At 39.7% G+C, this 25,437-nt stretch overlaps 1 protein-coding gene across 3 annotated transcripts in view; it reads left to right on the forward strand.

Moving 5' to 3' along the window:
- The window catches only part of KANK2 (KN motif and ankyrin repeat domains 2), a 66,783-nt gene that overhangs the window by 29,569 nt on the left and 11,777 nt on the right, over positions 1-25,437 (forward strand). Inside the window, exons 2-11 of one of the 3 annotated variants that reach the window (XM_072399567.1) lie at positions 633-698; positions 3,172-3,252; positions 15,763-15,860; positions 17,447-17,696; positions 18,565-19,739; positions 21,298-21,396; positions 23,341-23,422; positions 23,522-23,734; positions 24,552-24,639; positions 24,726-24,945. In XM_072399567.1, the coding sequence (XP_072255668.1) occupies positions 15,821-15,860; positions 17,447-17,696; positions 18,565-19,739; positions 21,298-21,396; positions 23,341-23,422; positions 23,522-23,734; positions 24,552-24,639; positions 24,726-24,945 (2,167 nt within the window). In that variant the 5' untranslated portion in view covers positions 633-698; positions 3,172-3,252; positions 15,763-15,820. The remainder of the gene's footprint in view (positions 1-632; positions 699-3,171; positions 3,253-15,762; positions 15,861-17,446; positions 17,697-18,564; positions 19,740-21,297; positions 21,397-23,340; positions 23,423-23,521; positions 23,735-24,551; positions 24,640-24,725; positions 24,946-25,437) is intronic. The other 2 variants (XM_072399566.1, XM_072399568.1) reach the window with 2 other exon arrangements.

Here is a 25,437-nt window from a genome sequence, read left to right on the forward strand (position 1 = left end):
AGGTTCACATAATTATGATATGAGGGTAATCCCCAGAGCCAACATCAAGGCCAGTCTCATTATGGTGTCCCTACGCTAATGGTGAAAGCTCAAACAAGGAGCTCATTCATAACGAGACCAATCTAATCAGACCTAAAGCTTTGGGCTGCTTAGGGGCCAATGGGTCCTGACCTCATAGGATGTTGCAACCCCTATTTAATTTACAGTGCTGTGTAATATGTTAGCGCTATATAAATGCTGTTTAATAATAAAATAATAATAATATATTTGGTAACATATGATAGATCCTAGCCTTGGAACGAATGTATACTTAAGGAATAGAACCACGGACCCTCTATACCCCAATTCCCCGGATATTTACAAGGATTTCCTATTCCTAATCGTATGATATACAACGTCCCACTACATATGTACATTGTGCTGTGGTTCCATGTGAGGGTGGCAACTCTGCCACATTTCAGAGCATTGGGGAAAGCGTTGTTGCCGCATTTTAGCTAATGAATCCAAATGTTTTTTGAAGTTGCAGGGTTTTTTAAAAACACTATCAACAAAGGTTATAATAAGTTATAAATATTATTTTAATATATAACAATAAAGTAGTTTAAACCAATCTTGTTTTGTTTTTTTCTTAGGAGGCTGAATGATGACAACACAAACACTATAAGTGATTCAGAGGAGGTTCGGTCTTCATATGTGAGGTTAGTATTTATGGTATTACTTCTGGGTAGAAATGCTATTTGTACACCTTAATGTGAATCCTTTTACCCTGGGATTTATAAAGCATTACACAACCTGTTTCTGACAGGCCATTTATCCATAATATTATTTTAAATAAAATATGTACAGAAAAGCACCAAAATATTTGATAGAAAAGTCTACGATTTATTCTCCAACAACAACAAAAAAAAACAAAAAAATAGCTGACACGTTTCGGGGCTCCAGGATGATCCCTCTTCTACGGGGCTTGTGAATACCTTGATAGTAATACTTATTGGACTCCATACTTTGGTGTGTTTGGTGTGTTCCCTAATTTGGGCACTTTACTCTTCACAGGAGTGTACAGGCCTTTCAGTCTTGCTACAAAATGTTTTCCCATATTGAAGCCTGGATATGAAACTCCAACACCTCTTGAAATATCGTGTTCCCCAGAACAATGTTATTTTGCCTGATTCTGCCTTATAAGCTCTGAATTTGATGGTTCAAGTTGGCCTACAATTTCCTAAAGCAGTCTGATTTGTCAAAAACTGCCCTGGAATTGTTTATATTTGGACAATTTCTTGCATTTTGGTGTTGACCAATGGTATTGATGGAACATTCACACAAATGAACTGTGCAAACGCTCAAGTTACCAAAACTCACAACTCGCAACATACATTTCTGTCATGCAATGCCATTTATTCTTGAAGCAGAACTAAACGCAAACAAAGAATTCACCAGGAGGTGGAGGTTTATGGTAGAATAAACCTAAAAAGTCTCTTTTGCTAAATAAAAACATTTTTAGCTTGTTGACTTTTTGTATTTTGCCTACACTGAGCGGACCATGTGCCATGCAGTGTAGGGCTCAGCTCTATACATGGCACCACTGCAAACAGGCAGAGACTATAATCTGTGTGTAGTTGCCAAGTATGGCGAAAATATCCCAAAAAATGGCATCCAATGCACTATTTAAGCATGCATGCATTGCCGTGTAGTGTGTGCCACGATGTGCAATACTAGAATTGGTGCATGCATGTTTTTTATGTGTTTTGGTGCAGGAGTAGTCAGTTAAACCGGCTGCCTAACACAAAGCTTTGTACCACATGGCCCCGGTAGGAGGAGAAAAAATGAGTTCCCATAGCACATATGTGTTATTGAGCCCTTAAAAACACACAAAAAATGTATTTACCAAACTCACTGAAACTGTTACAGTGAAGTATTTAGGTGGTTTTGTGGTCTTATAAGAGAAGATTGCTGTGCCAAGCCTAGCAAAACCAGCTCAGCGGTAAAGTGTTCTTGGAAATTATTTTAAAAGGTTGGCAAGGGGCTTGTGAGGCGTCCCAGGCTGAGCCACCACTTACTGAGAAATATGTGTATATAAAGGGATAATTCTGCTTTTACACAAGAAGACAAGCCTGAAAATAAATGCCCTGAGTTTACATAAGGAACATAACAAAATCTTACTACTTGTGCTTAAAGAGACCCTGTTACTAACATAAAACATTTCAGGCGAAAGCACAGACAAATCACAAATTATAAATGCCTAATTCATTAGTGTTTTCTGAATGTCCCCTTCATGTATCTGTCGGGGAATGAACAAAGGGTAATAATATTAGGTGGCATTAAATGACAGCTTCAAGTCTGCCGGGGCTGCAAACATCAATTCCAAGATGGACTCTCGGGGCTTTTAGATGTCTGCACAATGGAGGTATTTACTGATAGAACATGTCTAAAATATTTTAAAGGCACATAAACTCTCATAGGCAGTCTTTATTGAAATGATGGGGTATTTTTAAAGGTATATTGTCATTAGAAATAATACAGAATTAGTAAATAGTATAAAGTGCACCTAGAGGTGCCCACACCATTATGAGCAGTGTACAGTCCCACTGCTACTCCCAAATGGCTGGCCAATCTCAAAAACTTCAAGATCAACAGTGTTGATGTTTGCCGTTCCCTACAATTTTAATATGGACCAATTAGAATGTGGGGAGGCAGGGTGGGACTGGCAATCTTTGGCTTAACCAGGTTGTGGAGAAGAATGGCACACAAGTTGTTGCATTAGGTGGAATACTAAGAGCACAGCCATTTTTTTTCCATCTTTGTCCTTAAAATGTTTGGCTAATGAACCTAAAAAGTAGTGGTTAATAGGGCAGCTCCCAAACTGTTTGAGCCATGAGGACCTGAGCAATATGTAAAAATTTGTGTACACTACCACTAAGATGACCTTCATGACCAAGCGTCTCTTTTGCCCAAGGCAACACTCTTCCCCAACCTATCTGGTCTATGACATTGAAAATAAGAAGGCGATTGGTTGATATGAGTATCCCAGATGATTCTTATTCAGGCATTTTTGGTAATATCCCCAGTCGTCACACTACTTATATCGCTTGGCTTGTAATGTGTCCAAGTTTTTCTGGCATTGGCCTTTGGCATGTGACCTGGAATGATGCCCTGTCTCTCCTATGACTTTAGGGTGTGGAAGGAGTCCTCCTCTGCTGCTCTTTGTGAATTGGGATTACAAGGAATCTGACCAGGCCTGGAATGTGTCGGAGGGTAAGGGGCACTGGGAGAGAAGTCTGCCTGCTCTCTGCTGTTGAAATAACCCATTTTATGTCATTCCTCCCCAACTCCTGGCTTCCTCTCTTTAATCTCTAGCCAGGGGGAGGAGAACGTCGGGAGTCTGTAGTCTGTCACTCGGGCTGGGGGCTACATTCTTAACCCATTAACCCCCATCATATCCTTATGTATACATTACTTCCTATATACTCATTCTACGTTCCATGGATATCTCCTGGAAAAGCTTTTAACTCGTAAAAGAACTTTTTAATTAATGTTTACTCAAAGGTTACACATATGGAGAATAATGTATAAAGGAGGCCTGCAATCTCCCATGGTAAATTTCATTGATCATTTGCAGAGGTTGTGTGTATTTGCGTCTATGGATAACTGCATGTGTAGTCACAATTCTCTGCAGGATACTTTATAGATCATACAAATTTAGACAGATTTGTCCAAAGTTTGGGAGTGATCAATCAATGGAGATATCAGAGCCATCCAGGCAACTGGTAATTGTTTGACCAGCAGCAATTGGATTTTGATGGTTGTTCAGATTTTTTTGATGGACTAAGAGACATTTTCTATTGCTTATTTAGATACTTGTTTTTTTTCTAAATTTTTTTATATGTTTTGTTTGTGTTTTATTTCATTTTTACATAGGTAGCTATTGTTTCTTTTGTGGTATGAAAGGTATTCCCTAAGTAGTTTAAAGAAGTGGAATTGCTTTGACTTAACTGCTACCTAGCCAGCGTGCCCCCAGTATCTTTGCTCTCCAAGCTAGCCAAAGCATTTTCTATATGCATGGTCCCCAATAACAGCCAACAACAATGCCACCAATATGCTTAGGCTACGTACACACGTCACGGCGTGTGTACAGCGCTTGTAAGACCTCATTAATGGATCCGTTCTTTAGGCCGGATCGGCCAGGGGGCGTTGGGCCGGAATGAACTACCAGCTCGGCCGTATCTGGCCTATGGGACGGAATTTGCCATTCCCAGGTCTACAGTCTATAATCTCCAATCAAAGCCAGCCATGGCGCTCATGATCTCATGGGTCTCCCACCAGGGCCACCATTCTCTTTGGTCTCCAAGTAAAGCCAAGCACAGTGCCAATCTTTTCTGTCCCCAATCAAAGCTGACACGGTACAGCGGTTTACTACCTTCTGCTCAGAGCATAGTCTTAGATGCCTGCTATAAAAGGGGGGCACATAATTTAGGCAAATATTCTGATTTGCTGCCTAAGCAACATTTGCAGCCATTGAAGTGCTGTAATAATCATTTCTCTTTAAATAATACAACACAGAGAACAACACCTCGGTTATCACTTGCTGATGTTGGAATAATGATTAAAAACGATATCCTAACATCAAGTTTCTACTTAACCAAATTTCGAATGAGCTTTATTGCCGAGCAACATCTTCTTAAAAATACTTAACTTGTCAGCCTTAATAAGACAACAACAAAGACACTATTCACTTGAAAAGTCGTATTCGTTACAGTCCAAATTGTTCTCTTGTGATTACAAGTAAATCCTTGAATATTTTGTTGTTGAAGAAAATGCCAGCCCTCCAGGAGATGTCCATGGTCCCTCCTGACCCCGGTGCGTCCCTTGGGGCTGGAATGGAGCTGCTTTGCTGGGAGGAGGCCCAACATGAACCAGAATGGGTTACAAATGTTTATTTATAGAGAAAATGAATTCCGTATATGGGGAAGGGATGTGCAGGAGAGGGGTGTACAGGGATGACAGTGAGTGTTGGAAAGAGCGCGTCAAGAAGCAAAGTGTAAGATTTCCCTTGTACAGGAGGAAATGCAGGATTTTGGAATAAATGAGTATAGGCTGGGTTTACTGTAATCATGCTGCAATGGAAAACATTGAGTTCTGTAGCAAAACATATTTTCATGTTTTTTTGATTGCATCTCTGTAGAGTCTGCACAGCCTTTATTAAATAAAACGTTCCATTAAAATGCTCTAGTTGTGCCTTGCCTGATTTCAGTCTGCTGCAGGAAGGAGGAAGCATTTTCTTATTCTCTCATTCTACGTTCCCTCAGAAATTTGATTGTAAGGCCTCTTTCACACTTGCAGTTGCAAACTGAGCAGTGAGCATAGGAAGCTGCTGCAATGCCCCCAGGAGCGGCATGCTGCACCACAGGTAACGTGTTTGCATGCATTGCCTTATGTTTGTGGAGGGGTTCTTCTTTTAAAGGAGGAAACACAACCACACAACCAGGGGTGTAGTGGGGCGGGCATGGATGGAAACAACGTGCCCTCACTTTTTTCTGGAATGAGCACACGTGCCCACTGTTAAGTAAAGGATTCTTTGGTGGTCTGCGGCTCTGGTCAGGAGAAGAACCCCACTGGGGGGGCACACCGGCCAGAGTCACGGCCCATGTCTCCCATATGCAGGCTAGGGGAGGTGGGCAGGTTGTCTCTCTAAACACAACCTGCCCACCCTCCCATTACAGGCTCAGACCTGCGATAGGAGAGTGGGCGGGTTCTGGTATCATGGCGTTACTCTGGGGGAAGTTTCTTCCCCTTTGAGTGACACATAGGCAGGGGTGTAGTGGGGTGGGCACATTTACATAACATTGATGCGCATGCACGCTGGCCATGGATAGTACTGTGCCCCCCCCCCCCCCTCCTTTTTTTACAACTACATCCCTTCACACAACCAAAACCAATATGCAGCTTCCAGAATCTGCTCCATAATCCCACTGCAACACAACTGCGTGAAGACATGTGCAAACAATTTCAGGATGTACATGATTGTGTTATCTCTTAACAGATTTTTTCGGGGGAAAAAAGCAGATGAAGTCATTATTGAGGAGTACGATGGTCTCTGAGAGATAACACATACTTGGAAGAGTTATACTTATACATTACTTAGCATGCATCTAACATAACAAATATATAATATTCTGCTTTACCATAGCCATAGTTCCCTTTTTAAGAAGGATAGTCCTCTATTTGGAAAGTAGCATTCCTCATATTTCTGTCACTATTATTATTACTACACAGTATTTATAGTTGTGTCACTAACTGTCCCTCAAAGGGGCTCACAATCTAATGTCGCTACCGTGGTCATATGTGATTAATACAGTCTAAGGCCAATTTTAGAGGGAAGCCAATTAACCTCACTGCATGTTTTTGGGATGTGGGAGGAAACCCACACAGACACAGGGGGAACTCGCAAACTCCATGCAGACAGTGTCCTGGCCGAGATTCGAACCTGGGACCTAGCGCTCAAAAGTGCTACTTCTTAGCCACCGTGTTGCCCGTCACTACAAGTTTCTTTAAATGAAACATCCCTAAATATTGTTTTTTTTCTGCATGAATGGAAACCCGGCATTGTTCCGTCATCAAGCTGTGACTCGTGCCATGATCTTGGTTACAGGTTCTTTAGAAGAGAGAATCTTGGTGAATGGACACCAGCCGATTGTTCGGCCATTGCTGCTCAATAGACTGCTTCACACATCAAAATATAATTATTATTATTATTATTATTAATAATAAACAGGATTTATATAGCGCCAACATATTATGCAGAGTTGTATATTAAATAGGGGTTGTAAATGACAGACAGATACAGACAGTGACACAGGGGGAGGAGAGGACCCCGAAGAGCTTACTATCTAGGAGATGAATATTAACCCGAGACAAAAGGTATTGCAGGTCTCAGGCAAGAATCTCATATGTGTACAGTGGTCAATGGGTGTTGTTGCCTGAAGGATCCATTATTGACTGTTGGGGAATGAGCGCTATAGAAGTCAACAGAGAAGAGCTAATTGGGGTGCCGTTGGCTCGTCCATTCTTCTCCCCTCTCTATAGAACAGAAAAGGTCCTGTGTGCACAGAACCCATTCTTCATCTGTCACTCTGTTGCCAGAAATTATCATAAAATTTAATTTCCAGCGACAAAAATTGCAGCCTTATAGTCCTATGGCATCGGTTCCTCTTGATCCAAAGATGGCAACCTGACAATTGTCATCTACCCAGAGGCAGATGGAGAAGTAAGCAGAAAATGGGTAGCCACCAATGCCCCATTATTATGTAAAAATAGTCTGCAGACACCATCTGGTGTATTATTTATACTGATGCACGTTCTACCAAACATAATAGATAACTAGGCAATTGTTGTGTGCCGGTCACTTCCATGCATTGCGTTGGGGTGCCATTCACATTGAATAGCACTGCACTATGCACGTTACCATGAATTGAGGTGTAATATGCAGTAAAACATGGGATTTACAGTAATTTACTGCAGCACAGTGCAAAAATAAAAAAGCCCCCCCCCAGCCTAAAAAATAAATCACCATCCTGTAATTCAATGCATAGTATCACTATGGCTAGGAGGGGAAGATGCAGCACTGGTAGTCATATAAGGCTATCTGCAATGTACTAATAGTAAGAATAAGCAGAACTGATGAAGGATGTGCGTCTTACTGCTCCTTTATTGTCCAATTAGCAGGCGGGGAAGTGACACCGCATTATTTTTAACTACAACAGCAAAATTGGAATCACCTTCCTGCCTGTGTTGTCTGGCAGATCAGCATGCACAACATAATGTAGTTCAATGGAATTGCTCTTCTTTTATCAGATAAGACTCTTATTATTTAAAAATTTACACTGGGTATTATTATTATATTATATTATTATTAATATTATTATTATTATTATTATTATTAAATAATAAACAGGGTTTATATTGCTCCAACATTAAATAGGGGTTGCAAATGACAGACAGTGACACAGGAGGAGGAGAGGACTCTGTCCAGAAGAGCTTACAATCTAAGAGGTGGGGAAGTATCACACAATAAGAGGGGGGATATGGAATGCTGAAACTGTTTTCTTGGAATCCAGATTTACCAGCACAGCTTTATGTAAAAAAGTTGTTCCATAAAGCAGCCATTCACACACTTCCACTGAGTCATAAAGATTTGCCTATTTCTCTGCATTGTTCTGAAGTTAATACATTCCTTGTTTAGTGGGTTTATCCTGGAGGTGACAACATATGCTGATTTCATGGGTAATATAGTTTACAATGGTCCTATAAGACATGATTGGGTATGGCGGAGCAGCAACTAACAGCCCTGGATTTCTCTTTTTAAAAGCCATCAGCTATGCATTGTTCCCCTGTATAGACCTTTCTGGATTTACACATCATTTTGTCTGAAAGATAGTGACACGATTGGAATGTGTAAACAAAAGCAGGGGGGTGCAGTGGGCTCCTATTTTTGTATATATGACACAGTGGTTTTAGCGATAAGGAGAGTATATGTTACCTAATAATAGCATTGTGCTCCAAACACTGGGCAGACAACAGAAGAGACTGTTTGCCGTCTGTTTGGAGTTGTATAATTCCACAAGAGAAAGAAATAATTCAGACTAAGTGCCCACAGCAAGCCACGGCGATCTGCTGTACTCTAAAATACAGTCTCCTATTCAAGTGAATGAGAGAAGCTGAGAAGCATTTGCATGGGGCTGCAGCAGATCAGGGCACGGTTCCGTACAGTAACATGTTGCTTTTGGCCATGTGGTTGTTGGTTGAAGATTTTCAGCCAAGTGCAGATCTGCTACCCTTTGTGTGGTTTGCCATTCCTGGGAGCACAGAAACATTTGCTGCCAACTAAGCTCCAAAGGCGCTCTCTTATAAATAAGGGGATATTTTCAAATTATTGGCATGCCACAGAATCTACAATATCTGTATGTGTTTTAAGAGTGGAAATACCAGAAAGGGAAGGTACATGCCGGCTGGTGCTTGACTCTTTCATAATGGAGCTATGCAGAAATCTAAATATTAGGTCAATTATTTTAACTTTGCAATAAAACTAATCTAGAGTGAAGTGATTCCCATACCAACAGCCCCATACCCATACTAGCACCTAGAAGAGGTTGGTAGCTCTCTGGTGTTCAACTACCGACACCAACAAAAGGGACAATATGTCATCAGTAACCCCCATTGGTATTTGGTATTTTATAATTTGAATATAATAATAATTATAAGTCCACACTGACACCAATAAGAGGGCCCGGTTTGTAATACTGCACTGGTACTGTTTGGGAAACTACAGTCAAACTCCTAAATCACAAATATGACACAGGTAACAGTTTTTGCTAACATTTTATTCCTTGATCCTGATATTCCCTTAATTTTTTGTAACAAATCAATGTAACGAGCAAAGGTGACCGTTAGAAGGATCAGATAAAATCATTTGGGGACTGCTGGGGGTGCTCACAATAATCAGCTTCTATTCAATGTAATATTTACCATGGCATGATTATCTCCGATTACCCTGTTCACAGCTTGACATTGCCGCTGTACAATTTTACTCCAGAAAGGATAAAGTTGTCTCCCTGGCACAGCATAGAAAAAAATAGACCTGGCAGTATGAACAGGTAATAAAAGTATTTTCCAGATACCATACTCACCTATAAAGTGTAAATGGCTGTCAGGAGTGTGGCACTTGGCAGCATGTTTGTGCACAGGTATTTGGTGCCAACGTTCATGTGCCAGGTTTTGAAGCCATGAATAAATTCACCACTTCTCAGAGGAATATGGGGGGGGCATGTTAGTGCCAGGCAGTCATGATGGAAATAGACCCAATGCTGGTCAAATAGGGCTCTAGAGAAACTAGATTTAGACAGAGCAAACATAAAATATCCAAACATAAACATAAACATAACAAACATAAATTTTGTGTGGGAGTAAAAGTGGGATAAATAATGCATTTCCAGTGGCAAGAATTTGTGACTATTTTTACATGGCTACTCAGATTGTTTATTCTGAATTAAAGTGTATCTGGTTCCAACTTCTTTTAATTCTGGATAGAGCGTTGATGGCTGGGAACCCATGAAAGATTTGTACATCTGTCTTTGCGCCCATAAAGGTGCCCCTATGACTGGACAGTAGCAGATTACCAACCTTCTGCTCTCTTATTTTATAAGAAAATTCCTTTTCTGCAAATCAGGACACCTGATTGGATCATAGTGCTGCCTCTTTCTCTCCCATTTTGAATGCAGTTGTATGGGGGATTACGCCTGGATTTACACTGTTGGCGATAAATGGGCTGCCTAATGCACCAAAATAGGTGCATATACTTCAGCACATCGCAATGCATGTCTATGGACTCATGAATGCATGGCATCCCAATGCACCAAAATGCATGCACTTTGCAACTTTGTGAACCCAGCCCAAAAGGTAGATACTTACACTGGCTTCCATTAAAATACATGTAATGATGTTTTAAAACTACCTAGCTACATACAATGGTGTATTTTAACGTCTACCTTCAGTTTAGCTGTAAGGTACCAGTTTTAGGTAGAGCTGACATTTTTGAAGTGGGGTGGTACCCATGCGTCTTAAAGAACCTTGTAAGGACCAGCACATCCAGCTCATAGAGTAACATTCAAACTACTGCACAGAACCATTGCTAATCATTTTCTACAAATGACCATGATTGTTCTATAATTCAAAAATACATAAAGATACAAATAATGATATGCATTCGGTAAATATGGAAATTTTTATAGAAGAAAGTTTGGAATGCTCCAGAAATCTGCAGAAGAAATAACGATGGATGTAAGCCGGAGAAAAGAAGATGTCTGTGTAGGAGATATTCCAATCTGTAACAGCTGAGGCAGAAAAATTCCGTCCTTTTTGTTTGTGAAATAACCGGAGATGAGAATGAGCAGCCAGGCAGAGTGTGTGAGAAAAGGGCACTTTCTATAAATAAACTTCTCATTCTACCTCACATGAGCTGCGCTGCAACATATTCTGTAACAACACAGCAAGAGGGTTCACAGCAGCTTTACTCAGCCATTTTACCATGGAGGAACATTGGACAAAGTTCCAGGGCTCAGGGAACCCCAACAAACTTTAGATCAGCAGCTTGTAGGAGATCAGTAGGTTTTACAAAATGGCTATAAAATAATAAAGAAAGGGATATGCATGCCCCCAACTCCCTCTATATAGGCAAATCTTAGCAATGTTGGGCAGAAATTTGGTAATGTCCATGGAGATGGTATGGCAATAGTAGAGGGGTGCATGGTGTATAAGATGGAGGACAGTCATATAGTAATGTATGTGGGTGTACAGGATAGAGGACAGGTATAATAGTATACAGTATATGGGGATAGTAGAGGGGTGCACAGTGTGGAAGATGGAGGACAGTTATATAATAGTGTATGTGGAGGTAAAATTGGTAAAGTTGTGCAGAGTGTAGATCGAGGAGGACAATCATAAGTAGTGTATGTGATATTATTTATAGAACTAGAAGAGGAATGTAGAGGATGAAGAACAGCTATATATTTGTATATATGGGGTATTATGAGAATAGTGGAGGGTGCACAGTGTAGGAAATGGAGAACAGCCTAGCAGTAGTGTTTAAGTATTCATTATATTGGTGTACAGATTACATTGACTATAAAGTGACAGAGATTTCCCATCCTGACATCAGTAGTGGATGATGGGTAGAATGGAGGAGCAGAGAATATCATATTATTATGAGAATGCTATTCCTATAATTTACATGTCACAGCATGTAATGTTCCTACTTCTATAACATAGTCACCACATTTATATTTAGAAGCTGAGAGCTGTCCAGGGATGTATTGGAAAATAAACTCAAGCATGCTCAAATCAAAATGATGATCTGAATAATGTGCACAGAAATTGAACTGTTAAACTCCAAATATATACCTTTTGCATATTTTGGTTTTCTGGTTCTGATCATATTTAAATTAGCAGCTCCTTGGCTTTATTTAAACTTGTGGAAGTTTGCACATCTTCCAGTCATTTAATCTCATAGAAGCCATTGCCTAGAGCAAGTAAAATGTCTGCTTCTACTAATCAATGGGAACGCCAGAGAAACTTGGAGAAGGATTTCTATAGGTGTTTGTGTAAAATAAGGGCCCTATGTAAAATGGAGAGAAGAAATGTCTCCCCTTGGCCTCCTATTGTGTGATACTTCCCCCATCGCCTAGATTGTAAGCTCTTCAGGGCAGGGTCCTCCCCTCCTCCTGTGTCACTTTCTGTATCTGTCTGTCATTTGCAACCCCTATTTATTGTACAGCGTAATCCTGTTTCTTATTATTAATAATAATAATAATAATAATAATAGGACACCACATTAATTTGCAGAAGCTGCTCCAACCTTTTACAAATCATTCTTAAACATGCAATGCAGAGTTTTTAGTGTCCATATGACTGTTTTCTGCGTAACTTTGAAAGTCATGTGACCAGACTCTCCCTTTCTGTGCAATACTTTCCTCCATAAATTTTAATGAAATATGTGGAAATGTGTGTAAAATATAGAACGTTGGAATTTTACTGGACGAATATTATATTTTATATATAATAGGACATCACTAGGATACAGTACAATCATAGTCATAAATAGCAGGAAATATTTGCAATACCTTGGCTATCTGGATATGTTTTAGCCCAAGCAATTTCAAATCTATACCGGGCCTGAAGAATAGAAGTAGGTATTCCCATAAAACTTGTTCTTCAAACGATTTAACATATCACAAACATGGATCAGCAAGATGAGGGATGCACAACATTTGTAGCTTGTTGTTGTGTTGTTGTGTTGTTGTGGACACAGAATAAGACAAAATCCATTAGAAAAAGTTGCAGGTTTTCAAAAAAAAAAATTATATAATTGGTCTTCCGTAATTTTATTTATAAATGGTACTTTGTTGATCCTTATTAAACTAACAATGAAATGCAAATTGCACAGAGCAGGCAGAATCAATCTTTATTCACTTTGGAGTAGTTTAGAGAAGCGGTCGCCAACCGGTGGAGTGGTCTGGGAGAAAATTTTGGTGGTCCACGGTTTTGGTCGGTGCATCCCCGAGCGGGGGGACACAACCCACCCAATTGCAGGTTCAGATCCTTCCCCTTTTGAGTGACAACAGGCTCCCCGCACATGCACGATCCGAAGTGGGCAAATCCAGTGGTCCACTGGTTCGAAAAGGTTGGCGACCACTGGTTTAGAATAACCCCGAATGTTGTGTTGCTTAATAAAAAAGGGTCATGAAGGTTCCTATACAGTGAACCTCACCCGGGTCCCTTTAAAGTGGCGGTTGGGGGCCTTATTTCCAGCTGCACATGGAGGGGGATGTTGTGGCTCGGAGCTAGTAAACAAAGAGCCTGCTGTCACTACGATCTGGAAAACCTCTGTGACAGGGACAGGCAAGACACAATAAGTGTGTGTCTGAGGGAGCAAAACAGCATGAAGAACGCCTGGGGGTGAATGAGCGATGAGGGGGAGAGGAAAGAGGAGAAATAAAACAGAGAAGAAAAAGAAGAGCGAAAAAGGAGTAGAGAATGGGGATTGGAGAGAGAAACAAAGGAGCAGGGTAAAGAAAAGAAAAACACAGGATTTAATAGAAAACTAAAGAATAGAAAACTAGGGACATTCTGTAGTAAGTATGGGAGCATATATGTCTGGAGAGGGACAGACGAGCTATGGAGCGTTGGACCACGCAGCATTAGTAAGTGCGGAGAGCAGAGGAACAGAGGGTGAACACAACATGGAGAATTGGAGGGAAGAGTGGAACCAGGTGGCCAGTGGACATCAATGGAGGTATTAGCAGGAAGATAGAGAAATATATGAGAGAAGGGTGCAAGAAGAAGAGAGAGAAGGAAGCAGCTATAGAAGAAGACAGAAGAAAAGAGAAGTTGCAGATATAAGGAGAGATGAAGCAGCAGTAAATGGAGAGGAAGGATGAAGTAGACAGATAGAAGTAGAGGAAGGCTGACAGAGGCAGTAGCAGAGGTAGTGGACAAAAAGAGAGGGGTAGAAAAGAAAGAATTGAGAAAGCATCACAATTTGATGCATGTGCAAAAGCAGAATAAAGAAAATGGTCTTTGGGACTTATTATAAGGTCCCTCAATCTTTTAAGGACGTTGCTACCTTGATTCTGAAAATAATAGTTGCCCGGTTGTCTCAGTAGGAGGAAGTTCCACCAGACCCTACTCAGCCTATTAATGCCCCCAAGTCAGTTCAGCAAGGGGGCGAAGTCAGGGCCTACTGTTGGCTACGTTCACTATTGACTATATAGCCATGGCAGACCATACAATTGCTATGAGGGTTCAAAAGAGGGCCCGGAGTTGTCTAGCTACACAAGAAATGCATGCAGGTAGACATTATAATTTGGTAAACACTGGAATTAAATTGATAAAATAAATATATATAGTTTAAAGCTCTATATCAGGGGTGTCAAACTCAAATACACAAAATGAGGGCCAAAATTAAAAACTTAGACAAAGTCGCGGGCCAACCTTGAAATTTATTGAAAAAATTGAGGATATTTTTCCTTCTCATTAGATATCAACCCTTTTCATATGAAAACAAAGAGGTTTTGCTTCACATTCAATCTAGAGCAAGCTTAAAATCAAGAAAATTATTTTTTAATTTTATTTAAGAAAAAATCTAATGCCTCTTTCTCTATTTGTAGCTTTCTGAGTTAAATTTCAATGGTAACCTTTTTGCACAGGCTAACAATAATAATAATAACAAAATCCAACCATTCAAGTCCATGCCTTGGAGTAGCAAGGAAAAGTACAGCTGGAGGGGAATGCTGGAAATGCCAGACGCAGCCAATGCGGAGCTAAATCTTATGAGTGGCCCGCCTCTGAAACTCCCGCTTCATTGATATAGTGCCACTACTAAAATTCCCGGCATTATTTGCGTCTATAAAACAGTCCAATATAGGGCCACGCATAAGCAGTGAGCCCGCTGGTCTATAGACGTGAATGATGTCGGGAATTGTAGTAGCGGCGCTATTTTAATGCAGCGGCAGTCCAGCTGCAGTTCATATTTAGGATTCCTTTGGGGGCCCAAAAAAAGGATGTTGGGGGCCAGATTTTGACACCCCAGCTCTATACTATTGCTAATAAACTATTTAGTAATTGGTAGGTTAGAGAAACAGAATGGCCTTTATTGGTTTGGCTGTGGGGCTCTTTACACATTAAAAGGGCATTGTGTGCAACATTAAGAATTTGTGACTTGACTGCCAGATGAGAATTTTAAAAAATAAGCCTGCAATAGATATTTTTCTCATAACTGATGGCCCATTAACACTTTTGTTTTATTGTAGTAATATGCATGTTACCTCAACACATGTTCACTACACTACAAAGCACAGCACCCACTACTATGAACTGCAATGTATTACAATACAAGAATTGCTGCAGGTTATTTTTTTGCCCAGTCTTGTGCATTGTCAGCCCACTAAATGATACAACACTCCTAAACACAATGCACCAGAATAGCAAAGTAAGAATGGGATGCTAATGTATAATTTGGATGTTTTATGAAATATATTTTGTGGATTTAGATGTGTCAACAAATTTTCAGCTACATTTTACTTTAATAATACTATTATTGGTAATATTATTGAACTTTATTGTTTGATGTATCTTTACATGTATTTTTTAAATAAATATATAACCACCATGTATTATCTGCCTTTATTCTAATATAATTTCTTTACTATATTTCAGAGCACAGTGATACAGAAAACTCTTCCTTAGTTTGTATTTGACCCAGACAGTTAGAGACATGATGGCACAGGTCCTTCACATGGAGTCACATTTTCCAGGTACAGTATGAGTTCTGTTATTTGCATTATGGAGAAACTTTAGCTGCAGTCCGTGGTAAATTTACTAACCCTATAAATTTATTGTAAAGTAGTATTTTGCCTAGCATTGCCATCATATTGTATATTTGTATTACAAGTGGGACTTTTAAAGCCAGTACCATCAGTTTATTACAAAAATAACAAAATTTTAATATTATTAACCATTAAAAACAAACATCATTTCAAATACATAAAACGCAATAAAGTTGTGGGTGTATACAATGACTTCTCCTTACAGAATACCCCCAAAAGGTTTAAATTCTGAATTATTTCTCAACGCGTTTCGTGGAAAAAAATCTGCTTCTTCAGGAGGAAGGAGAGGAGAAGTCTGATGTTTGTACTTCCAGCAGCCCTCTTATTTAAAATTGTTAGCCACTCACTTGCAAGGGAAGCGGATGGAATAGGAACATGGTTGTGCTGTTGGGCTATATGTTCGTATATCTGTTTGAGGACTGAAGGACATGAAACTTACGATCAATGTGATTTATATTGAAAACTGAAAGAGATTACTCACTAATTAGCTAAACGGGATTAGAATTTACCATTGCCGACATAACCACATCCCTCCTTGCAACAATTTTAAATAGGAGTGCTGCTGGAAGTACAAACATTAGACTTCTCCTCTCCTTCCTCCTGAAGAAGCGGATTATTTCCGCGAAACGCGTTGAGAAGTAATTCAGAAATTTAACCCTTTGGGGGTATTCTGTAAAGAGAGGTCATTGTATACACTCACCATTTTATTGTGTTTTATGTATTTGAAATGATGTTTGTTTTTAATGTTTATTAATAATAACATTTTGTTATTTTTGTAAGATACTGATGGTACTGGCTTTAAAAGTCCCGCTTAAAATTGATGTCTTTCATCGCATATCTTTTCCAATGAATGTTAGGGATGTGGCCTGTTTAAGATAAAGAAATGTATATAGGTGGATGTTTCTTTAAATATCTGTATTATAAATTTTTGTGGCCATCTAATGTCATAGCCGATTAAAATTGAGCCATGGAAGGGGAAGCAATCATCCATCATCCATGGTACAATAAGCTCTGCTCAGATCCTGTATGTGTAGTCCTGTCATAAGTCATGATTAAAATGAGAAAGAAAGACAAATAAGTAAAAGTTTATATAGGATGGATGGTGGCTGAAATAGAAGCCTGCTGTACGATCATTATGGCAAAATATAAAATTAAAACTAAGCAGATTAAACTTCAGCTTTAGTGTATAATCACTAATAATATTAAAATGTAATAATATTAAAATAAACTAGTTCCATAGACCCTGACATAAAAATGTCATTAGAGAACTAATAAATGTAAATTATAGTCCTTTGCATGTTTTCCACCAAACGTCATTTTGCTTTTATAAAACTGTAGCTTTTTTTTGTTGACTAATTCCCAGCTTAGTTTATGTTGTCTTTTTCTTTTCTGGCATTGACTATTTCCATGAAACGGGGATTAGGCCAAGTTCTTCTTGAATATGTGCTCTAAATTGCATCCAAGGTTGAGGAAAATGTTTAACATCATATTGTCCTTTGTGTTTGTCTGTCCAGGTAAAGCCATCCCTCCTTCTTTATCCACTATGAAAGAACAAGAAGCACCCTATTCTGTCGAGACCCCTTATGGTTATCGGTTGGATTTGGATTTCCTGAAATACGTTGATGATATAGAGAAAGGACATACTATTAAACGAGTTCCGGTCAACCGTAGACCTCGATTTGGATCATTACCACGAGGCCCAGGCTACACTGGATCTTGGTGGACATCTACGGAATCTCTCTGCTCCAATGCCAGTAATGATAGGTAAGGAAAGTATGATGGAAAAATCAATGAAGCCAAACTCTGAACCTACAACTGATACAAATCAAAATTGTGATATAATGGAAGATCATACATCCAGTTTGTGTATCTCTAGCCAGATAAATACAGTTAAATGCAGCTGAGAATAGGTAAATCTGTTCTCTAGGAGAGATTTTGCTTTACTTTTTTGTTCTGGAGACAGCAGAAAGTGAAAGGAGATCTCTTCGCAGTCAGGTGTCTTCATAGAATGATTTCCCTCACCTCTCTTTCAAATGATATCTGTTAAATGTTGGATTTCCCATTTTTGTCCACCAATAGTTAATGGTTCACCATGAGAAGCTATAGTTAGAGATAGTTAGATTTCTCTCACCTCCCATTTATATGACATCTGTAAAATGTCCCATTTGTGGTCACCAATGGTTTTCCATGAGAAGTAAACTGTCCCTATAGCACGATCACTCTCACCTCCCCTTTATATGACATCTGTAAATGTTGAATTTCCCATTTATGTCCATTAATAGTTAATGGTTCACCATGAGACGCCAACTGTCCCCATAGGAAGATCTCTCTCACCTCAGATTTATATGATATCTGTAAAATGTTGGATTTCCCATGTCTGTCCACCAGTAGGTAATAGTTTACTATGAGAAGCAAACTGTTTAATACTTGATCCTACATATCAGTCTGGAAGTAGGCATGGTATGTTAGACACCTGTTAACATAATACAAAGTATAATGTTCATGTAAATCCACATGGGACTCTGAAAAGATCTTATGACCCTCATCTATATGACCCTTTTATTCAGCGTCCCTTTGCTCTTATCCATAAGTGATATGTCCAAAAAGTCTAATACTACTTGTTTTATTTCAGCCGCCATTCATCATATTCCTATTGTGGAAGAGGCTTTTACCCAGCATATGAGATCAGGGGTAGCTCTCAGTCCTCAAGCAGCTTCAATCCCAGGGTGGAGAGAACATTACTAGATGCTAGCAAGAAGTTAGAGGCTGGACAATCTCGCCCGCTCAGCCTGGGATGCAGATCCACCTCCTCTGCTTCTACACCATCCCTCTCTCGTCTTCAATCCTCATCCTCATGTCAACAACTCTCTTCCTTCACACCACTAAGTTCTGGGATGTCCACTCCGGTATCTCCAACCCCAGTCCATCTTCAGCATGTAAGGGAGCAAATGGCTGTAGCACTCAAGAGGTTACGTCAGCTGGAAGAGCAAGTGAAAATGATCCCAGTTCTTCAGGTAAAGATTTCGGTGCTCCAAGAAGAAAAACGTCAACTTAGTGTCCAGCTCAAGAGCCAGAAATATCTAGGACATCCAGGGGTCAATACTAAAGGCAAGACTAGAGGAGAACTTTACATAGAGATTCCAGAAGAAGAGACCAAAGATGGAAGAGAAGGAGGAAAAGAAGCATACGATGGAATGGAAGTAGTAGATAGGAAGGAAACGGAACAAAAAGAAAACCCCAAAGAAGAGGCCAGTAAGGGAAGTTTGCTGTCTATTGGAAAACCTGCTAAAAAGTTTTGCAGCGTTGGTGTATGGGTGAGGGAAGTGGATTTCCTTCCTGCTCCAGGCAAACAACCAGAGGCAGATAAACAAAAACTTCTGGTTCAAGCACTCTCTGCCAAAATCACAGTATTGGAGAGGCAGCTTGCCCGAGCCTTAACTGAGGTCCAAAATGCTAACCGGAAACTAGAGGACGCAGAGAAAGCAGCAAAAGGTGATGACACATTAAAGAAGGAAAAGAAGGAGGACTTGAGGGCAGATGCAGTGAAGGTTGCAAGGGTGGAAAGAGGAAGTGAAGTCGTCTCCAGTACTGAAGTAGGGCCTACACTTCAGCCACAGAGGGCACGAGACTTGGAAGTTAGAGGAGGAGGTTTAATTAAAGTGAGAGAAGGAGATGCGGATAGAGTCTACAAAAGTAGGGAAGTGATGGAGAAACCACTTCTTACATCATCTGGACCTGCTGTCCATGTACATTTGGTCAAAAAAATCAGCATTACGGGACAGAGTGGGAAGGACATAGAAAGCAAAGGTAAGACATGAGGCATTACCATTCCTGTGATATAAATGTGTTAATAAATGCCATCCATGCCCCTAACTGGACAGTTTGAAATACAGGCTGTCTTTTTACTCCTGGAGACCTCCACTAATGTAAGACCTAACACCACCACTATAACGGTGTTATTGTGTATTATGGTGCCCTATTCCTTTTATATATTCTCCACATCCCAGAAAGAAAATGGATATCCAGGTTTAAGAGACTGACACCTTTATTATTCCCTGGCTTTACACAATGTTTAGTGTGGAAATCTCTTCACTGGAGATTTGGAGAGATTGAGAAGCCAACCAGTGATTTATGCCACCATATTGCTTTCTTGTTGTACTGTCACTGGTTGACTTCTCAATCTCTCCATGAGTTTCTGTGTTTTATACTAATATGTGCACTGTTGTAAAATAAGAAAGCAATATGGTGGCATAAATCACTGATTGACTTCTCAATGTCTCCTTGAGTTTTTGTTTTTTATACTAATATGTGCTACTGCTGCTTTCTGTGTAATACCGGTACATACAGTATGTGCACCACTACTGCTCTGTATTGTATTGCTGTGTGCAACTATTGCTCTGGTTTGCAGTAAATTTCTTTTACACAGCCAATGCCCCATAAAATATCATATATATATATATATATATATATATATATGTATCATCAGTTGACCTCTCTTGTACTACTGTGTTCTAATGCTGCTTTCATAATATAATCATAATTTTCTGTGTTGTATTACTGTGTGCTATTGCTGATCAACGATCTGTAGTACTATTTTCTACTACTGACTGCTACTACTGTCTGTGCTGTACTGTGGTTTTATACTTCTATTCATTTTGTTCCACTGCTATGTTCTACTACTGTTTTCCATGTACTACTGTATATGGTACTACTGCCCAGTGCTATTGCTGTTTTCTGTGTTGTACTACATGCCAGTACTGCTCTGTGTTTTAAAATCATAAGCTACTCTTTCCCTCCTTGTTTTGTGGGATGAAGCAATTTGCATCCATTTTAATTTAGAAAATAGAACCCTTTCACTTGTTTATTGCCATTATGGGCTAATGCAAGTAAGCAGTGCAATGATATGAGGAGACATTTAATAAATGAATGATGACTTTTAGTCACTGTTGTAAAATGTTGGTACACAGTTTTTTAGAATTTTAGGGCATATTTTGACTTTTAGACTCATTTTAGTTAATGTTTTTAATGAGAACTTTGTGTTTGGAGGAGAATCAGGTTATGTGACCTTGACATTTTTTCCCTAATTATTGGAATAAATGACGCTTCATTTGTTATTGGAATCCTGAAGCACTTTTGTAAAGCTTGCTGCTGTGCCAGTATTTTTTTCCAGTATTGCTGCAGTATGGCCATACCATTTTTTATTAAATAGGGCTACAAGTGATTTTAAGCTTTAAGAAACAACTACCTACCATTTACAACTCTCGCAAAGTTGAATTGAGAAGGGAATCTTTTTATATAAGAACAATGGAAGCTTGTAATAATCTCTAAGTGGGATGTTATTAACAATTAACTCTTTTATCTACAGGGCCTGAAGCCAGCGATAAAACTGATGAGCACCTTCAAAACATTCCAAGGGGAGAAACCAACATAGGGCATGGCAGTGTCAGGAGAGAAGACAACACAGGTAAGACTACACTGTAAGGAACATGGTGGCTCAGTGGTTAGTATTCAGAACCTTCCAAGGACACAATATTTACATAGAATTTACATGTTATCCTGTTAGTTTCCATAGGTGCCCTGATTTTCACCCATAATCCTAAATACTGCCATGCTAGTAGTTTATTGGCTTCCATTCACATTGGTCATAGGCCATAGGGTTTATCTGTAGCAGGGACAATGGATAGTAAGGAAGAGTCTGATATAAATTGTATCCCATAAAATGCTGGAAGCCAACCCCTAACTAATGCTTTCAATGGCCTCTTCATACTTTTATACCTCCAAGAACTGGAACGTTGTCTCACCACCATGGGAGAAACTGCTCACATAAGCATTCTTTCTTTAGGCTGTGAATCTCCGTCCTTCTCCCATATTCCATACATCTTCAGTGGGTTAGAATCAAAGGGTTCTAAACTCCTCCACAAAGCTTTACCAGATTTTCCACATAAATCCCACATCCAAGTATCTCAATTTGGTACCCCTTCCACATCAGTCACTGGGTTCTCCTACAGGATATTCATATTGTACCCATTGTAATCATTACAAATGTCCACAGGTTTGGGTTTCTTTTGCTAGAAAATCACTTTACCTTACATTCCAGTACATTTCTGTAAATCCCTAACTAATACTCCCAACTAGCCCATTGATACCCTTGTACCTCCAAGAACTAGGCCACCCTCGTCACCATGAGAGAATCACAGAGGCACTCTGAGTTCAGGATATGAACCACAGGTCATTCTCCCCTTACGCTAAATATCTTACCAGTTGGTAAGAACCAAAGGGTTCAGCTATCTCCACATATTCTCGCTGAGATCCCATGTCAAGGTGTCCCCAGCTGATACTCTTTCTACGCCATTCCCCGGATACTCTTTTTTACCAGTTGCCATTTCTTTTACTGAAACACTTTACCTTGCATTCCAGAACATTTCATAACTTGGCAAAAACATAAAACATAACGTAAAACCCTAGAAAAACCTCCTGCATTCTCTCCTTTTACTTTCAATGGGAGCCTATCAAACCTGGATAAGCTTGGAAAAGACGTCCCCTGAATCAGGAAGGGGTAATCTAAGGGACCCACTAAAAGGAATAACCTTGTCCCTTCACCCAGGAGCAGACTAGAGTCAACTGACCATCCACCAGTCTTAAATGTACCGTACGTTCTTTCCCTGGAGAACCCTGCTAGATAACCTTGTCTAACCTACATATTCTGCCATCCTCTGCTTACACACTGTTGCTATATAAATACAGGAAACAATAGATAAGTAAAAAATAGTTAGTTTTTGAATTTAACGATTCATGACATTTTTAGTCCAATCTATTGGAATGCAAGCTGGATTAAAGTGTTGCTATTTTTAAACTAGTACATTGGTTTTTTGTTTTGTTTTTTTGCCTTTTGAAAACTGGTTTTGGTTTCGTCCCAGCACTTTGTTATCACTGCCAATATATTAATTCAACCCAATAAGCACCAATGAAATTACTGAATCTTAAAAGCTGAACTTCAACTTGACTTTTCGTTTGGAATACTTGTAGATAGTCTTCTCCTGTGTTGAAAGTGCTAAAACCCATTTTGCTGTACACTGTTACTTTCTTTGAAATAATAATGATATTTGACATGAGACTGCGTGTATCGGTGGTGCCAACTCCATTTGCATTCTAGTTCTTCGATTTACATTAACAAGTCCTGTGCAATGGGTTTGGACAATACATTAATCATTTCCAAAAATGCATCAATTTTAACAAAACAGAGATATCTCCCTCTCTGCATGTGGTCCTAAATGATGCTACAGTGTTTCCTTTTTTTTTTTTTTTTTTTGCTGCTTTTGAATGTCTTGGCTTTGAAGTTATTATGTATCTCTAGTACGTAGTGATTTTCACATGTATTGTAATTTCTTGGTTTGTAATCCTTTTTTAGACATAATAGGACAACCCATTAATAGATTGACACTGGATGAACAAGAAGCTAAGCTACCACCATTTTCTGGAGTAAATGGAGAGTAAGTTTCTCTTCACTTATCCTTTTTATGTTTCTATTTCAATGTCAGTCACATGAGATGTTTGTCCGATACAACAAGTCTGTTCTCTATATTATGTAGAATGGATGCCTGCTCTTCGGAGGATTCCGGGACTATGGAGAATCCTTCCGATAGTGAGAGTACTGAGAGTGAATACCATGAGGCCAGCGAAGGCCTGGCAATGAGCCCGACTGATCCCCAATCTGGCGCCAGCAGCCAACCGAGAGAGATAGAAAGGCAGAAAACTCCAGAGGCCACTGCAATTAGCTCTTCCCCTACCAGTCCGACCCCCAGGTAAAACCCATTGCCCACCGAGGGCCCAGAACCGATATTCATGTCATATCTAAAGCTGTAATGATTGGGTCTGTCCAAAAAGTTCTCTCTACAATTCCAAGTAAATAATGACTTACTGTTAAATTTCCTTGAAAGCTGAACTTTTCTTGGAAGGTGAAGAAAATGACTATGACTAGAAAATATATATAGGCAAAAACAAAGACCCTATAACCCCCAATTACACAGATCATGAAAAATATTAGGCAAACAATCATTGGTAAAATTTACAAGTTTTTCATTGTGATCTTGTTCTATTGGCTTTAAAAAATAGTAAATAGAATAGTCTGTTAGTCAGACCACAAAAGGCAATGGAAGAACAGGCGATTTGGCTTCAAAGGAGCTACAATAAGGAGCGATGTCGTACTTTTGTATCGTCACACACTGGGTTATTATTCGAGACGAAAGGATCCGATTCACGTGTAATAGATCCATTGCATTATTTGGTCAGACAGGCAGTAAAGCGTGTTTTATAGGGGTCAAAACCTTCCATTTCAACCCCCGAGGAACACAATGAACATTCTGTGGAACAGTGTGAACTGTGAAACTCCCCTAATAACCTGTATCACTATCATACCATGCAGGCGGTGTGAATCTGTTTAATCCTTTCTGCTGTCATTACCATTGTCTCTGTGCTTACTGTACGGCAGTGTCATGCAAGAAGAGGACCTGTTCTACTAAGTGGTGTGGCATTTATGCAATGAGATTCAATTGTATACGTATGTATGAGAGATATTTGTTCTGCACTCTGAAATCGACTCTTCCTGTTCTTGGTTTTCAGAGTGGAGCTGAGTAACTTACTAATTTCTGGCTGCGTGGCCCTGCAGAAGTCTCTTGATGACCCTACAGCTCTCAATGAGGCCGAGAAGGTAAGGAGAATTTGTCAGCTCAAAGCCAAACATCTCTGAAACTGCTGAAAAACCACTAACCCTAGGATGGCTTTCTTTGTTTTTAGTTAGCAGCACACACAGCAGTTATGCAGGAATGGATGAAGATCTTACGGCAGAAGGAGGTGGATCCGGCCATAATTCGCCATCACCTAAATGTGTTTCGCGCAATGTCACCGCGTCTACTTGAAGTCATCGTCAACATGGCCGATCCTAAGGGAAATACAGCTGTTCACTACGCAGTGTCCCAGTCCAACTTTACTGTGGTCAGGCAGCTCCTGGAGACTGGTAAGATGGAAATATATATATGTATGTATTTATACTGCCAGATATAGCGCTCTGTGATTTATAAGCAAACCAAACCTCCCTTCCCAATTTCTTCTCCAGTCTTCTTCAAGCTTTGGGATCTTTGGCCATTCCGCCATTGGCCAGACATGCTTCTTCTGTTATTAGGAGCTACCTGTTCACAATTCTTTTTAATTAAAAGTCAAGTAATGCTTTATGGAAGGTCTGCCTATGGTTTCCAATGGCAGAGGCAATCCAAAGAACCTTTTATTATAACCTTTTAACATTCTACCCTGGAAAAGCTGCTAACAGACAACTACACCACTTCTGGTTGTCACCACCCGTCAACTTTAAGATTTTGAGGAGTCAACTGGAGTCAAGCTGCCCCCATGTCCTCCCCTATTGTGGACATGATACGTGGAGCATTGCCACACACAACTCCAATTATTTTTTTCATTTTTTTTATTAATTCTCATGCGTTTGACTGTTAGAGCC

The sequence above is a fragment of the Pyxicephalus adspersus genome, chromosome 2, assembly GCF_032062135.1.
Source record: "Pyxicephalus adspersus chromosome 2, UCB_Pads_2.0, whole genome shotgun sequence".
In the NCBI taxonomy this organism is placed as follows: Eukaryota; Metazoa; Chordata; class Amphibia; order Anura; family Pyxicephalidae; genus Pyxicephalus; species Pyxicephalus adspersus.